General features: G+C 33.6%; 1 protein-coding gene across 1 annotated transcript in view; it reads right to left on the bottom strand.

Moving 5' to 3' along the window:
* Positions 1 to 19,131, bottom strand: part of USH2A (usherin) — a 775,604-nt gene that overhangs the window by 679,024 nt on the left and 77,449 nt on the right. Inside the window, exons 5-7 of the mRNA XM_064383503.1 lie at positions 3,700 to 3,763; positions 1,427 to 1,721; positions 349 to 533 (exon numbers count right to left, since the gene is read on the bottom strand). Coding sequence (XP_064239573.1) covers positions 349 to 533; positions 1,427 to 1,721; positions 3,700 to 3,763 — 544 coding nt within the window. The remainder of the gene's footprint in view (positions 1 to 348; positions 534 to 1,426; positions 1,722 to 3,699; positions 3,764 to 19,131) is intronic.

Below are 19,131 nucleotides of genomic sequence, written 5' to 3' on the forward strand. Positions count from 1 at the left end.
CATTCTAGAAAAAGCATATTCCACACATTTCAGATACAAACAATACATGAGTTTTACACTAAAACAGTTCTTTGAAAACATAATGAAAATTCTATTAACATGGATAACTTGCTAAACAGTCTGAAAATCAGATTGCAAAACACCAGTGAGATTGAAATAAGAGTTACTCTAATGTCTTTTACGAGAACTTTAAACATAGTTTTAATCCCAATTTAGGGATAAGACTTAGGAGAATCTGCCTCAAGGAAGCTGGTGGTGAAGGGAAGTCTCTACCAGCCTAGAGAGCTAGCTTACTTGTACGTTATTACTAACTCATCAGTCTATTAAATTGTTTAAAAATGTTCATACTTGGAAAGCTGAAGACAGTTGACAGAATCAGGTTTTTCCAAATCTCCATTGTTTTTCATTCCAAAAGCACCACAATTTCTGGCAAAATATTGCCAGTCCTCCCAATCTAAACTGTTTTCCTTCTTCCTTTGAATCCTTATTTCCGTTGGTTGTAGACTAAAGAACTCAATGATAATATAAAACACCTGCAAATTGGAAGTTAATTATTGTAATTAAAATTTTAAGTTTGACCCATCAGCATATGTCAAACCATAGAATTGTTAGAGTCAAATATATTGGCTCACTTTGTCATAATTATAATTACCAAATATATATTAGACATCCAGAAACTTCATAGCCCTGTGGTAAAAGCAACACATTCTATAATTGTATATCTCTTCCTTTGCTGAAGGATTTTATATATCAATATGCAAAGAAAGACAAAGAACATCACTTCATGAAATAAATGTCATATATAGTCTTCTTAAGTGGTTATTTAGAAAAAGCATCTTAGTTTGCATTAATTTTTGCTACTTAATAAAAAGAATTAGTTTCAGCATTTCATAAATATCATTTTGATACAAATCTCTAACATAAGGCCCTGCCTATTGTCTTTTAGATGTGTTTATTGCTTTATTGAGGCAATGTTCAAAGGCCTAGTTCAGTTTTCACCATGTAGTATGCTGAATTGTGTTCCCAAATAGATATGTCTAAGTACTACTGTCCAAACCTGTAAATGTGACCTTATTTGTAAATAGGGTCTTTGTAGTATAATTAAGGATGTCAATATGAGATCATCCCGGATTTAGTAGGGTGGGCCTTAACAAGGAAGGACGTCATTTGAAAATAGAGGCAGAGATTGAAGTTGTGGTGCCACAAGCCAAGTAACACCAAGAGTCCCCAGGAGCTGGAAATTGCAAGGAAGGATCCTCCTCTGGAACCTCTGAATGGAGTGTAGCCCTGCCAGCATGTTGTTTTCATATTTCTGGTGTCCAGAACTGTTACAGAATACACTTCTGTTGCTTTAAGACATGAAGTTTGTGGTCACTTGTTGCAACAACCACAGGAAATTAATGTACACCTTATTGTTTCTAATTACCTGATACTGTCCATTTTCCAAGTCAACTGAAATCGTCACTCCTTGATTAAGCTGTGTAATGTTTGTAAACACGTTTGAAACCCATGAAGTACCAACATCGTTATCATTGATAAAAGAAAGAGGATGGGCTTCGGGATTCAACCGTGACACTCTAACATCAGCTGTGTCTCCGGCGTCATTAGGAATGCAATACCGCTGTGCCACGGGGTGGACCCGTGGGTGGCTGCCAGGACAGCGGCAATGTGACTGGACATGCAATCTGAGAAGATCACCAGAAAAAACTTCCAGAATCTCTCTGTGGAAGTCAAGAGGGAGACTGTAAGGACAAAGAACTTAAGAGTAATAGAACTTCTAAGAGTTGTTACAAATGAATGTCACTTGTTTAGTACTTTCACGAGCATCCATTTAGCTTTAATAATTTTATACATGGAACATAAAATAAAATTTACTTTTGACCAAATAAACAAATTCATTATCATAAAATATACATCAAAACCAGCACATTTTAACTTTTTATTTATATCAAGAAGCATACATAAGCCCTTGTCTGATTATTAAGATACTTATTTAAATACCACAATATTTTACTGTGTCTATTTGTGATAATATAGAAAGGTCACATTTACTTAGGTTGCTGAACTAACTACTGAGAGTGAACAGTAATATATGAAAAATAATGAGAGCTATTGGTAATGTTTTCAGCTCATCCATGGGAAAGAAGTAAGAAAGCAAGTATCATTTTATCTGCTTCTGTTTTAAGTGAAGGACTGAGGCCAAGGCCATTTGTCAACGGTTTCCTGTGACTCATCAGTACAGATCCTGGCATCCTATAATGCTCCAATGGCTTCAGATCATATGGCGGCTGCCAACAGTCGAAGAAGAATGCCAATTCCAGGTAGATATATTTAATTTTTCCATTAAGGGCAATATACTTGTTCTAGACCAGAATTAGTCATTCTATTTATAGGCATTCTTCCACATAGCACCTTCCCAGACATTTTGGGTAGGCCAACACTGGTAACCAAGGTCTTACCAGAGAAACAAGGCTTTTTCTCTCAGACCCCAGTGGAGCAATGAAGGAGTCAGGTAGCTTTTCCATTCATTAAATCAGATGAAGTCGTACTTTAAATGTCATCAGTACTTTTCAACTGATACCAGGTTTTGAACGGGACCGAAAGCCACCATTATAGAATCCAATATAAAATCCTTCATCCCCATGGAAAAACTTTATTCCCAAAGAATTACTACAACATTGCCCTTCAGCATTTTAGACAAAGGTGATCTAAAATTATAGTAAGGCTAGTGGCAATAAATGCACCTAACAATGTGTTCCAGTGCTACAGCAATCTTTATTGAAGCATATCTTGATTATATAGACTGGTGAAAAAGAATTTTTACATTGTTAATGATCTGCCATGGACTAAGAACCACAGCAAAAACAATGCTTCTAAATTTACAAGGGCTAGTCTTTTCATTTGGAAAGCCACCACACTAATTTACATCTGCCTTAAAGAAATATGAATAAGCATTCTTCCTTTTGGTCTTTAATAGAAGTAAGTAAGATCAACTCATCCATACAACAATATACTATTATACCACAGGACCATAAGTTGAAGAAGAAAGTTAAAAGGCATCCTAAGCAGAATTTCACTTAAACTTTTTAAAATTCTGTGTGCCTTTAAGAAGCCCTAAGAAAGATTTCCCATCACTCTTAAGATAAGGAAATATGTCATTAAAGCTAGCCTGAGTCTATAAAATTATTTGTTCACTGAAAATAGAAAAATATATCACAATACTCCCAAATGTTCATTCTTCTCGTCTCCAAGTCTAATAGACCAGTCTCTTGAGAATTTCCCATATATCAAAATAATCATGTTTATTGTTCCACATTCTCTAGTAGGTATAAATTCAACAGGGCAATTTAAAAAAGCAGATGTAGAAGTTTCTCAAGTATTATTAATAGAAAGTACTTCATAAAGAAAATTTAAACAAATGTATCCCAAATTTTATAAAATGTTCCAATATCAAGTTTTCTTACAGAAAATCCTTAGGAAAAATGTGATTAATTTCATATTACAAGGAGTTACCCAATAGAGTAGCACTAGTGAATAACAACCATATAAGTCAAAGCAAACACTGTAAACATTAATTAGGTGATGTTTGCCAAATGCTATAAAGATGAAAAATGCTATAATCTACATAGTATTCTTATTTAAGTGAATTCAGCATTTATCATTACAGTTCTTGAGGTTTACAATGCAACATCTGCTTACCTGTTTGCAAGTGCCACTTGGTACAATCGAAAATCCTGCATTCTCCCGACAAACTGTTCTAAACCTGCAAATACATACGTGTACATAATGTAAGAAGTCTCAGTTTACCAAGCGACACCTGTCAAGTATTTAAGTGATATTCTTTGGAAGATGTTAAGCTTAAAAACATATTTATGTCACTGCTTTTTGAAGTTTTTACAGCTCAATCTCTATTTTGCTAATTCCACATAAATAGTAATTATAGTTATCTCCATGGACATTGTAGGACTTAAATCAAAGTGAATACTTTGGCCAGCTTATTTACTCATCTAACTCAGGCTTTCTCCCGAAGTCCCTTCCCAAGTCAAATTTCTTTTTAGTTTATAAACCCATAAATCTATTGTCTCATCAGCCCTAAATTTGATTGTCATCTGCTTCCAATTGCAATTGCCAGAGTATTTGCAATGCCAAAAGAAAGATTCCTCACTCTTATATCCACCTGTTCTTGCTCCAAGCTCCGGGCTATCTGTTTGGGTCCTCTCTAAACTTAAATTAATGTCTGTTCTAGATAATCTCCAAATGAGGACACATCAAATACTTTCTACTTGTGGGTTCTGTGTGTATCCTAGTTCACTCTCCCAATTTTATTGTCTCAGAAAATGTATTCTAAGAAAACCAGGTTCAAAGACCAATCTACGTTGAATTTGATGACCCTTCAGGGCAAATGTAGCATACAACCTTAATCCACATGATATTTTATTTGTTTAGAAAATATTTTTTCAGAACTTACTCAGACAAACCCAAGAGAATGGGGACAGAATAAAGTAGGAAAATTACCACCTCTAAGTTTTTTGTTATATTTTTAATAACAAAATTTGTTTCAATAATTGTCTATTTCAATCGTTTTTAAAAATACAATTGGAGCTGTTTTAATTCATCAAATTACCATTTTCCCAATGTTTTTTCTTTTAACTATGCAGTTTTCACTCTGTCTTGATGGAGATTTAAAGGATGTTTGATTTATGTTTTCTGCTGCTCCTTGGTGGTTGCTTGGAGGAAACTGGGACAGAGTGAGGATATAGCTGATGAATAAAAGATGAAGAGGAGAATTAGCACACAGAATAGTCTGAGATAGTGATCTTAGAAGTAGGAAGAAACTAACTGCAAAGTGTGAGACTTAGGAGCCTACAAAGAATATGTGTCTGTGTGTGAGTGTATGTATGCATATATTCGTGCATATTCATATATTTATGTTATATTTATATTAAATATATTTGAGAAAACCCAAATATTTTATTTATAAATATTTCTTCATTAATGTATTCTCAATGGATATATTCTAAGAAAAATACACTTATTGGGTAGAAAGGGAGAGCCTATATTTTCAGACTTCCACACACCCCACAAGCTGAGGACCACAGGAACATGTGCTCTAGGCAGTCACCTGCTCTGACTTTCTCGTAAGAAGAGTTTCTCTACTTTGTCCCAAAACAGGCAGCTGGCACAAGTGCAAAGAATCATTACTCCAAGTGGTGTTATGAAGACAAAACAAAATCTACTAAAACTTTACAGAAATCATTAGAAGATTTCCAACACAAATTGTTCTAAAAAGCATAGTTATAAGAAATAAGAAAACATGATAAAATATTATTTGAGTTAATTGGCCATCCAGGCAACATGATTTATGATAAATTGACCTGGATCCAGGACCTAAAGTTAAAGTAGAGAATAGTAGAAAGATGGACATGTCATTCTTAGAAGAAAGATGAGAAGAATACACGCAAATACAGCAAAGCCATTGTGCCTATGTGCTTTTGTTTGGGGAGTAGGTAAGACGAATAGGAAGACGTTTGAGGAGGGAGTCTTAGCATACATTTTCTCTGTGTGGTAAGAGATAATGTTGTCTGTCAAGAATGAAGCTAGGCCTGTGTCCTGTTTGCTCTTCACCTTCACCTATCCCTAACCATGCTCAGTTCTTCCTTTCCTAATATCCTTTACACCTCACGCTGCTGATCTACAGTGTGAATTTTTAATGGCCCATAACCTTCAAGCTCTCTCAGCCCTAAGGTTCTAATTTTGCCTCTGCCTCCAATTTTTCTGCTCTATACAGCCCTTAATGTCTCAGCTTTGAAATACTCCTTGTAGGGAACTTTGTGTGTCCCACAATAGTCCTAGGCATTCTCTTTCTGGGAGAAGCCACCCAGTTTGTGGTACTTTTGCATGGCAGCCCTGGCAAACTGACACAGTCTTCCCTTCCTATTTTTATCAACATAATGAGCTATCAATAGAAAAAAAATTTACATGTATTTCAAGTTATTCAATTTGCTTTCTCAGGATAAAAAAATTGTCTAAAATGTTTTATATATAACTTGTAGGGAAATGTTTTATCTCAAAGAACTGAGATCATAACAAATAGGGGATAGTCATTCATAATTTGGAAAGACTTACCCTAACTGAAAGAGAGCAAAATTGATGAACACTGTGATGCTGTGATGTTGCTAAAGCCTGAACCATGGCTTTAAATGTCAGGGTGGCTTCATTCTTTTATGTATTGATTCATTCACAAATATTTATTGGAAGCCTATTGTGTGCCAGGCACTTTCACGAGTGCCAAAGGTACAATCAGTTAACAACAACAACAACAAAATACCCTTGCTTTTATGAAGCTTGCATTCAGGTAGATACACATAATGAATGAGCAATTTATATAATATATTAGCATGTAATACATTTTATGAAAAACAGAAGAATGAGAGCAGGCTGGACAGCACAGCTGGATTTTAGTTGGGATGTTATGTTCAAGAGAGGTCTCACTGAGAATGTGGCATTGACAGGGAAATGAGAATGAGTCATACATATATCTAGGGGCAAAATGTTCCAGGCAGGCATTAATAAGCACATATACCTCTAAATCAGTATGCTTGGCATGTTAGAGGAGGCGCAAGGAGCTACCATTTTAGAGCAGAATAAAACGGGGGAGGTTATTAGATTAGGTCAGACAAGTAGCTGGCTGGAGGAGAGGGGAGGATAGAGGTGCAAACTGTTGTATATACAAAGTCTTATAGCCTATTGTAAGAAATTTGGTTTCTAGTCTGAATAAAATGGGAAGCCATTGGAGGGTTTTGAGAAGAGGAGTGATGTGATCTCAGAATTATTCAAAAGTTCTGAGACTAGAATATAGGAAGACAAGAGCAGAAGCCAAGAGGCCAGTTAGGAGGATATTACAGTCATATGGGTGAAAAATGATGGCAGTCAGACCAGGGTGTTAGAAGTGGAGGTGTACCTTTCAGTGCTGATAAATTAGAATTCACTCCCTATATTTTAATAATAGCTAAAGGGAAGCTCTGCTGCAGAGGGATAATGAAATCTATTTTATTATCTATAAAATAAAGGGGCTGGGTTTTATAACCTTTAAAAACCATTTTAGTTTTAAATTTTGGAGTTTGCAATCATATCCACTGCTAAAGAATTCATGTTTGAAGGAATTCTTCTTAAAAAAGAGTTAGAGAAAGTTTTCTAAAGACCTAGAGTTAATGTGAATCATCCATCCCAAACAAGAGAGTTACGATTTGAAGAACGCTATTAAATATTTCAAGGACGGTCATAGAAATAAATGTTACTTATTCCTTTGCTAGTTGCCAATTTTTAACAACAGATATTCATTGGAATAAACATTTCATAAAAAATTCTTTGAAAAATATTCATATGGCAAAGATATGTTTAAATTATATAAATTGATAAGGAAATAGACATGACTCATACAGGAAAGACCTCATAATTGTCTAGTCAGAAAACAGACACGTTGATGACTGGAAAGAAGTCGTTCTGCATTACAACTGGGTGGCACAACAAAATTAGTTAAATGGGAAAACTGTGACTAAGTAATCTAACATATAAATCAGGGTAAAAACAGGCAATAAGGCTAAACAAACAAATGTCACTACAATCAGAAGGAAATAAATTTTCTATTTGCAGATGGCATAATTGTCTACTCAGAAAATTTCCATGAATGTACATAAAAGCTATTAAAAATAACAGGTGAATTGGTTAATTTTGTTTGATAGACGTTAAATGTATAATAATTCAATTTCTGCATACTCGTTATTAACCAATGGAAATTAAAACTTTTAAATACTATTTTTATTAGCACTGAAAATGTGAAATATTAGTTATAAATCTAATAAAGTGTGGCAATGTCTATAGGTAAAAACTGCAAGACACTGATGAAACAAAAGGACATCAGCAATGGCAGAGTTAAAACAATGGAAGATTCTATCTGCCATAAAAGCAATGGGAACACTGCAAAGAGTATGAAATCAACTCACTGAGAACTCTGGAAATAAACCAAAGACACGGAACAATGTGGAGAGTGTTTATTTATTTGTTTTTGTTAGACTTTAAGTTCTAGGATGCATGTGCAAAACATGCAGATTTGTTACATAGGTATACACGTGCCATGGTGGTTTGCTGCACCCATCAACCCCTCATCTACTTTAGCTGTTTCTCCTAATGTTATCCCTCTCCTAACCCCCACCCTGAAATAAACCTTTGTGTATGAGTTTCCCTTCCCTGTGCCAATGTGTTCTCATTGTTCAACTTCCACTTATGACTGAGAACATGTAGTATTTGGTTTTCTGTTCTTGTGTTAGTTTGCTGAGAATGATGGTTTCCAATTTCATCCATGTCCCTGCAAAGGACATGAACTCATCCTTTTTTATGGCTGCATAATATTCCATGGTATATATGTGCCATATTATCTTTATCCATTCTATTATTAATGGGCATTTGGGATGGTTGCAAGTCTTTACTATCATAAACAGTGCTGCAATAAACATGTGTGTGCATGTGTCTTTATAGTAGATTGATTTATAATTCTTTGGGTATATACCCAGTAATGGGATTGCTGGGTCATATGGTATTTTTGGTTCTAGATCCTTGGGAATCTCCACACTGACTTTCACAATGGTTGAACTAATTTACACTCCCACCAACAGTGTAAAAACATTCCTATTTCTCCACATCCTCTTCAGCATCTGGGGTTTCCTGACTTCTTAATGATTATGATTCTGACTTAATGATTATGATTATGAGATAGTATTTCATTGTGGTTTTGATTTGCATTTTTGTAATGACCAGTGATGATAAGCATTTTTTTAATATGTTTGTTGCCCACATAAATATATTCTTTTGAGAAGTGTGTGTTCATATCCTTCACCCACTTTTTAATGGGGTTGTTTAGTTTTTTCTTGTAAATTTGTTGAAGTACTTTGTAGATTCTGGATATTAGCCCTTTGTCAGATAGATAGATTGCTAAAATTTTCTCCCATTCTGTAGGTTGCCTGTTCACTCTGATGATAGTTTGTTTTGTTGTGCAGAAGCTCTTTAATTAGATCCCATTTGTCAAGTTTGGTTTTTGTTTCCAGTGCTTTCAATGTTTTAGTCATGAGGTCTTTGTCCATGCCTATGTCTTGAATAGTATTGCCTAGGTTTTCCTCTAGGGTTTTTATAGTTTTAGGTCTTATGTTTAAGTCTTTAATCCATCTTGAGTTAATTTTTGTATAAGGTGGAAGGAACGGGTCCAGTTTCAGTTTTCTGCATATGGCTAGCCAGTTTTCCCAGTACCATTTATTAAATAGGAAATCCTTTCCCCATGGCTTTTTTTTGTCAGGTTTGTCAAAGATCAGATGGTTGTAGAAGCATGGCATTATATCTGAGGCCTCTGTTCTGTTCCATTGGTCTGTATCTCTGTTTTGGTACCAGTTCCATGCTGCTTTGGTTACTGTAGCCTTGTAGTATAGTTTAACAGGTAGTGTGATACCTCCAGCTATATTCTTTTGCTTAGGATTGTCTTGGCTATATGGGCTTTTTTTGGTTCTATATGAAATGTAAAGTAGATTTTTTTTTTCTAATTTTGTAAAGAAAGTCAATGGTAGCTTGATGGGTATAGCATTGAATCTATAAATTACTTTGGGCAGTGTTGTCATTTTCATGATATTGATTCTTCCTATCCATGAGCATGGAATGTTTTCCATTTGCTTGTATCCTCTTTTATTTCCTTGAGCAGTGGTTTGTAGTTCTCCTTGAAGATGTCCTTCACATCCCTTGTAAGTTGTATTCCTAGGTATTTTGTTCCCTTTGTAGCAATTGTGAATGTGAGTTCACTCATTATTTGGCTCTCTGTTTGTCTATTATTGGTGTATATGAATGCTTATGATTTTTGCATACTGATTTTGTATCCTAAGACTTTGATGAAGTTGCTTATCAGCATAATGAGATTTTGGGCTTAGACGATGGGATTTTCTAAATATACAATCATGTCATCTGCAAACAGACAATTTGACTCACTTTTTACCTATTTCAATATCCTTTATTTCTTTCTTTTGTCTGATTGCCCTGGCCAGAACTTCCAATACTATGTTGAACAGGAGTGATGGAAGGGCATCCTTGTCTTGTGCTAGTTTTCAAAGGGAATGCTTTCAGCTTTTGCCCATTCAGTATGATATTGGCTGTGGGTTTGTCATAAATAGCTCTTATTATTTTGAGATACATTTCATCAATACCTACTTCATTGAGAGTTTTTAACAAGAAGGAACGTTGAATTTTGTCAAAGGCCTTTTCTGCATCTATTGAGATAATCATGTGGTTTTTGTTACTGGTTTTGTTTATGTGATGGATTTATTGTTTAAATGGCTGAATATTGGTAAGAACAACATATTCTATGGCATCTTAGCTTTCCTATTTCCATCCTCCTTTCTGTCACTCACTGGGAGCTTTGAAAATGAGCAGTTTGCAATCAGCATGAAAACCAGCAGCCTAGTAGCCACTAAAAGGATCAGAATGGGAATGGAGCTCTTTCAATGCTCTGTCCTCAGATGACTGTTATTATTTGATCTGCCTCAAAGTACCATGGAAAGCCCCAATAGTAAGACTTGAATTGACTTAAGTTCATCCACGGAAACAGCATTTACTCTGCTTGTTTAAAACAATTTATTAAAAAAAAAAATTTAGTGGCAACTGCTTAACATTGCAGTTGACCCAGGCAGCAACAACAGTTGGAAGAATCAACAAACAAACCAAAACACTTAAAAGGAGAAGATGGGGAACACCATGTCCATAGAGGCTTTGCAAATCTTTAAAACATGCCTGATAATCTACAAGATTATGAACATGCAAAGGGCTAAGTAAAATGCTCAGGAATATGTGCATGCTAAAAAGAAAGACCTGAGAAATACCTAAGTCCTTACCTCTGCTTGACCTTGAGGCTCCGCATAAGCCATAAGTACCAAGTAGTAACTAAAGGAGAGTGCTACACTGCCTCAGTGTTGATGGCATTCTGCAACATGCATACAGATCCCTTGCCAGAGACTGGAAAATGTGTTGATTTTAGGCATTTAAGAAATTCTCTGTTCAATTATTAGCTGACTACTAAGCTTAGCAAACAATGACTCCATTTATCACATATGAAAAAGAATCAAACTCCACAGCTTCTGCACGGCAAAAGAAACAGTCAATAGAGTGAATCGGCAACCAACAGAATGGGAAAAAATTTTTGCAGCCTACCCATCTGACAAAGGGCTGATATCCAGAATTTACAACGAGCTAAAAAAGATTTACAAGAAAAAAACAAACGAGCCCATTCAAAAATGGGCGAAGGATATGAACAGATACTTTACAAAAGAAGACATACAAGAGGCCAACAAACATATGAAAAAATGCTCATCATCACTGGTCATTAGAGAAATGCAAATCAAAACTACATTGAGATACCATCTCATGCCAGTTAGAATGGTGATCATTAAAAAATCTGGAGAAAATAGATGCTGGAGAGGATGTGGAGAAATAGGAACACTTTTACACTGTTGGTGGGAGTGTAAATTAGTTCAACCACTGTGGAAGACAGTGTGGCGATTCCTCAAGGACCTAGAAATAGAAATTCCATTTGACCCAGCAATCCCATTACTGGGCATATATCCAAAGGATTATAAATCGTTCTACTATAAGGACACATGCACACGAATGTTCATTGCAGCACAGTTTACAATAGCAAAGACCTGGAACCAACCCAAATGCCCATCGATGATAGACTGGACAGGAAAAATGTGGCACATATACACCATGGAATATTATGCAGCCATTAAAAATGAGGAGTTCGCGTCCTTTGTAGGGACATGGATGAACCTGGAAACCATCATTCTCAGCAAACTGACACAAGAACACAAAACCAAACACCACATGTTCTCACTCACAGGTGGGTGTTGAACAAGGAGAACACATGGACACAGGGAGGGGAGCACTATACACGGGGGTCTGTTGCGGGGGAGTGGGGGGGACAGCGGGGGGGGGGAGTTGGGGAGGGATAGCATGGGGAGAAATGCCAGATATGGGTGAGGGGGAGGGAGGCAGCAAATCACACTGCCATGAATGCACCTATGCAACAACTTTGCATGTTTTTCACATGTACCCCAAAACCTAAAATGCAATTAAAAAAAAAAAGAAACAAACTTCACAGAGTTCATTCAGGACAGCCACTAAACAAGCAATCAGTAGCAACAGTGACAAGTAGCAGCAATGAAACAACTCCGGAAAGGGAAAGACTCTGATTTCCAGATTTGCAACATTATGTATTTAAAATGTCTTGTTTTTAACAAAGAATATGACATATGCAAGAAACTTCTACAAACAAACAACATACAGGGGAGAAAAAATGGGCAAGAGAAATGGGTCACATACATTTAACTTACTAGACGAAGACTTTAAATCAACTATTTTAAATATGTTCAAAGAACTAAAAGAAGAAAAGTGTCTAAAGAACTAAAGGAAAGTATGACAATGATGCCCCAGCAAATAGAGAATATGAGGAAAAAAATAGAAAATTTTTAGCCAGGCATGGTCCTCATGACTGTAATCCCAGCGCTTTGGGAGGCTGAGGCGAGATCACTTGAGCATAGCAGTTTGAGATCAGCTTGAGAAAGAGTGAGACCTCATTTCCTACAAAAAAAAAAAAAAAAAGTAAAGAAAAGAAAAAGAAAAAATATATTGAAGGCTTTTAAATAAAAAATTCACTAGAGGACCACACTCACTAGCAGATCTAAATGGTCAGAAGAAAGAATTAGTGAACTTGAATACAGGTCAACTGAGATTACTCGGTGTGAGGAATAGAAAGAGAAAGCATTTTGAGAAATTAACAGAGCCTCAGGGAGCTGTGAGACACCATCAAGAGTACCAACATATGCATAATGGGAGTTTCAGAGAAGAGGTAAAAGGACAGAAAGAATATTTAGAGAAATAATTACTAAAAACTTCCCAAATTTGATGACAACTATTCATCTACATATCTAAGAAGCTCAATGAACTGCAAGTGGGATACATTCAAAGAGATCCACACCTTAGGCACATTAAAAATCAAACTGTTGAAAGACAAGGACAAAAAAACATCTTGAAAGCAGGAAGGGAGAAAAGGCCATCTCCTACATGGGATCTTCAATAAGATTAACAACAGATTTCTTGTGAAGAAACCACGGAGTCCAGAAGGCAGTGGAATGACATATTTGAAGTGCAAAAACAAACAAACAAACAAACAAACAAACCACAGAAACGAAAAACAACTGTACACCAAAAACTATTTTTTCCAACAAAACTGTCCTTCAAAAATGCAGGATAAATTGATATTCCCAGATAAGGAAATATTCACTATCAGACTTGCTCTACAAGAAATACGAAAAGAAGTCCTTCTGGCTGATATGATAGGATATTAGAGAGTAATCTAATCTGCATGAAGAAATAAAAGTATTTGTAGAGGTAATTAAATAGGTAAATATAAAAAAAGAGTATAAATGTATTTTTACTAGTAGTTCTTTTTCTCTCACATCTGTTTTAAAAAAAATAACTTTATAAAGCAATAATTATATATCTGTGTTGATGGGAATCCAATGTAAAAATCTCTATTTATACACAGTAACAGCACAAAAGAAAGCAGATGGAACATAAACTATATAGATGCAAAGTTTTATGTACACTTAAAATTAAGTTGGTATTAATTTGAATTAGACTTTTATAAATTAAGATGTTAATCATAACATCCTGGGCAATAAACACAGAATAAATGACAAGGATATTAAAATTATACACTAGAAAATAACTTTTTAACACAAAAGAACACAGTCACAGAAGAAAAGAGAAACCTAGAAAACATAAATCATATATTTTTAAAAAAAGCAAAGTGATATTGTAACTACCTTACCAGTCACTATGCTAAATGTAAGTGGCTTAAGCACTTCAGTCAAAAAGTAGATATTTACAGAATGGAAAAACAAACAAACATGACCCCCTAACAGCTGCTCTGCAAGAGACAAACTCTACATTCAAGGAAACAAATAGATTGAATGTTCAAGAATGAAAAGAAATACATCACACAAACAATAACCAAAAAAGAGCTTGAGCACCTATGCTAACATCAGACAAAATAGACTTTAGACAAAATTGTTAGTAGATACAAGGATATTTTAAGATATCAATCCATCAGGAAGATAAAAGAATTATAATCATATGTGTCTAACAACAGTAAAAATGACAAATTTAAAGAGAAATATTGACAATTTGACAATAGTGGAGACCTCAGTATCCTACTTTCAATTGTGGAGAGAGCAACTAGGCAGAAGATAAACAGAAGTGGAAGACCTGAACGACTCTGCAAACCAATTGGACTTAACAGACATCCACAGAACATTCTACCCAACCATAACAGAATACAAACTCTTCTCAAGTGCATATGGTACATTCTCCAGGATAGATTATATGTTAGGCCATAAAACAAGTCTCAATAAATTAAAAATAAATGAGATCATGCAAAGTATGTTCTTAGATCACAGTAGAATAAATTAGAAATCAATAACAGAAGGAAATCTGTAAAATTAATAAATGTGTGAAAATTAATCCATTCCTAATAACTAATGATCAAAAAAGAAATCACAAAAAGATTTCAAAATCCTTTGAAATTAATGGAAGTGAACATTCAATATATCACACTTTATGTGATTTAAGTATTTAAAGAAATATTTAGAGTTGTAAACACATATTTTAAAAGAAATTTATTAATCAATAACCTAACCTTCTACCTTAAGAAACCAGAAAAAGAAAAACAAACTCAAAGCTAGAAGAAGAAAGGAAATTGGTGTAGAAAAATAAAATAGAGAATAGAAAAACAACAAGAAAACCAACAAAAGTTGATTCTTTGAAATTATGAACAAATTTAACCTTCAAATAGACTAGCCCAGAAAAGAGAATACTCAAATTATTAAAATAAGGAATAAAACAAGAGAAATTACAACTGACTTTACAGACACAAAAAGGATTATGAGGAATCCTATGAAAAACTGCCTGTTAAAAATTAGACAACCTAAAAAAATAAATTCCAAGAAACACACAAACTATAGAAACTGACTCAAGAAGAAATTAGCAATCTGATTAGATCTATACCAAGTACAGAGATCAAATTAGTAATTTTTTAAAAATTTCCACAAAGAAAAGCTTAGGACCGGATGCCTTCATTGGCAAATTCTACAAAACATTTAAAGAAGAAATAGCACCATTACTTCATAAGCCCTTCAAAAAATATAAGAGGAATAAACACTCTCCAAATTATTCTATGAAACCAGTATTATCCTAATACCACAACCATCAAAGACATCGATAGGAATTACAAATGAGTTCAGCAAAGTTGCAAGGTGCAATATCAATATATGAAAATCAGTTGCATATCTACCACAGTGGCAATGAAAAATTTGATAATAAAATCATATATGGTCCATTGTATTTTAACAAAGTAGCAAAGAAAATTAAATGGAAGAAGAATACTGTTCTTTCCAAGAATGGTCCTGGACTATTAGATATCTTATTTTTTTTAAAGTACCTTAACCTATATCATGTACCTTATGTAAAAGTTTAACTCAATAAGGATGACAGAACTAACCTGAAACTATAATGTATCTAGAACAAATTACAGGAAAAATCTTTGTAACCTTCACTTGAGCAAAAATTTCTTTGACACAGCAACAAAACCACAATCATACAAGAAGAAATATAATTGTGGCATTGGATTGAATAATCTTGACAAATTTCTTTAGGAAAGCCCCTGATGAACTGATTCAGAATTCCTTAGGAACAAGGAAGAAGTTGAAAGAGCTGAACAGTCTGTGGGCATCAAATGTCTACAATTCATGGTCGCAAGTAAGAGCTACCAGAAATATTAGAACAAAGAAATGCCCAAAAATAGCAACCAAAGACAGATCTTAGGACATACATCAAAGTACTCTTCACCCTTATGTATTTTAGGGGAAAAGTGTTTTAGAATATCTTGATAATAATGATGACAACAGCTAATAACTATTGCATACTGAGTAGCAGGCCCTGTTCCAAGTGCTTTATGTATATTATTTTATTTAATCCTCCTAAAAACACTATGGCAAGATATTCTTTTGATCCTAATTTTAAAGATGAGGAAATAAAAGCATATAGATATTAAGAAATTTGCCCAAGGTAAAACAGGTCATAAATGGGAGAGCCAAAACATGTTCTCAAGGATAGTAGGAGAAAGGAAAACCAGAGGACCAATCTCACTTGATACTGTAGGCATGAAAATTATATTTTAACAAATTAAATCTGCCACTTTTTGAAAAATCTATTATATACAAATAGAAAATCCTAAACAACTAGGAATAGGTGGGAAACTTTTTAAAGTAATATAGCAAACATCTTAAAGGAAAATATGTAAAGCCATTTCTATTGAAGTAATGACAAGTTGAAGATGCTTGCTCTCACTGCTTTTTTCCAACATTGTTAAAGGAATGTCTAGACCCCACAATCAGACAAAGAAAAGAAGTAAAAGTATAAGAATTAGAATGACATAAATATATTATTTTCAAGTTACAAGGTTTTCTACCTAGAAAATTCAAATAAGTCTACAATCAAATATTAGAATAACATGTTCCAAAGTGCTGTTAAAAATAAGAACAATATATAAATATTTATAAGATTTCTTTATATCAGTAATAAATATAAAATGCAATTTAATAAAAGATACTATTTACAATGGCACCAAAACCTTTAGATACCTAGGAATAAATTTTGTATTTATCCCTTTTATTATAAGGTATGAATATTTTGTTTGCCAAAATGTATTAAAAGACATAAAAGAAGATCTAAATAAATAGAATGATATACTATGATCATGGATGAAAAAAATCAGCATAACAATATAAATTCTCCCTAAGCTGTTGTATAAATTTAATTCAATTCCAATTAAAAATCCAATAAATATTTGTATATAAACTAATCCTAAAATTTATTTGGAGGAGTAAGACCTAAGAACAGCTGAAGAAGGCTAGTAAGAAGGAATCCACTGCAAGATATCAAAAGTTAATCAACTACTATAGCTTTTGGCAAGAAGTTAATCAAATTGACCTCTGAAACAAGATGTTAAACACACTATCATCAAATTAGAGCTTGAGATACTATAGAGGTGGCTTTAAAAATCAGTGAGGAAATAATGTCTGTTCAATAAAAATCAGTGGGACAAGAATGTGCTAATAAAGTTAAAATTAAATCTCTACCTCATACATTACACAAAAATTAATTTCAGGAAAAATAGTAGGCTATATATATTATATCAGGACATAAAAGGATTTCTTAAGATATAAAACTATCTGAACCATAAAAAAGTAACTGATATATTTGTAAATGTTAAAATTTAAAACTCCTGTGTGACAGACCAAAAATATAGAATTTAAAAAGTCAAACCACTGAAGGAAATATTTTTGTGATCAATATAATTAAAACATTTAAAATGAAGATTATAACTTTTACTGACAAGGAAAAGATAATGCAATGGAAAATTTAACAAAAGATATACCAGAACACACAATTCACAGAGGAGAAAACTCAAATGTCAAATAAACATGTTTCAATATTTTAATAGTTATTAAAGAAATTAAAATTAAATAAGGGAATATTCTATATTCATGATTTAGGCAAAAATGTTGGAAAACAAAACATGTTGATAACACAGGCAAATAGGTCTTTTACCTGTTGCTGTAGGAATGCAAATTGGTTCAACCACTTCAGATAACAGTTTGGCAATATATCCAAGTGGAAGATAAGAATACTTAAGAAGCCTATGATACCTTTCATAGTGCTTTTTCTATGAAAATTCTCACAGATGCATACAAGAAGACATAAAAAATGTTAATTGTGATCTTCTCTAAATTATATAAAGAGAAAAGCTAACTCTCCACATGGAAACAAATACACAAGCCACACTTTTTTACAAAGTAGAATACTAAAAAGAAACTAAAATGAACAAAATGTCAAAATGGGTAATTCTCAAAAACATTTATGAAAAAGGCAACTTGAAGACATACTATATATTTTATATATATATGAACACTTGCATAAATATTAACAAAATAAAGATAATAGCATGTATCATATTATTTTGGGATACTTACATACTGAATTAAACTATTTGAAATAGCTAATGTTTGACCATTTTTAATCTGTAAGATTGGCAATTGTATATGTTTCAATCTCACAGTAAAAGTATAAAAACACACATGACAACGATAAATATAAATGCTGAATATGGAAGGAGGCTATTGATAAATTTTTTGAAAATTGTTTAAACATTTTAAAATTTGAAAGCTATAAATGTCTATTACTTGGAAAAATAACTGATATTTTAAAAAGTTATATTAAAACACTCCTCAGCAAATGCAAAAGAACTGAAATCATAACTGCCTCTCAGACCACAGGGCAATCAAATTAGAATTCAGGATTTAAAAACTTGCTCAAAACCACACAACTACAAGAAAACTGAACAATCTGCTTCTGGATGACTCCTGGGTAAATAATGAAATTCAGGTTGAAATCAAGAAGTTCTTTGAAACCAAAGAGAACAAAGAGACAACATACTAAAAAATCTCTGGGTCACAGCTAAAGCAGTGTTAAGAGGGATATTTATAGCACTAAATGCCCACATAAGAAAGCTAGAAAAATTTCAGATTTACACCCTAACATCACAATTAAAAGAACTAGAGAAGCAAGAGCAAACAAACAAAAAATCTAGCAAAAGACAAGAAATAACTAAGATCAGAACAGAACTGAAGGAGAGACATGAAAAACCCTTCAAAAAAATCAATTAATCAAGGAGATGATTTTTTGAAAAAATTAATAGACTGCTAGACTAATAAAGAAAAGAATTAAATAGACACAGTAAAAAATGATAAAGGCGATAACATCACTGACCCCACAGAAATACAAACTACCATCAGAGACTAGTATAAATACCTCTATGCAAATAAACTAGAAAATCTAGAAGAAATGGATAAATTACTGGACACACAAACACTCCCAAGACTAAACCAGGAAGAGGTCAAATTCCTGAATAGACCAATAACAAAT

This window comes from Aotus nancymaae, unplaced genomic scaffold (genome assembly GCF_030222135.1).
Source record: "Aotus nancymaae isolate 86718 unplaced genomic scaffold, 86718_ANA_hifiasm-v0.15.2.pri h1tg000032l_0, whole genome shotgun sequence".
Taxonomy (NCBI): domain Eukaryota; kingdom Metazoa; phylum Chordata; class Mammalia; order Primates; family Aotidae; genus Aotus; species Aotus nancymaae.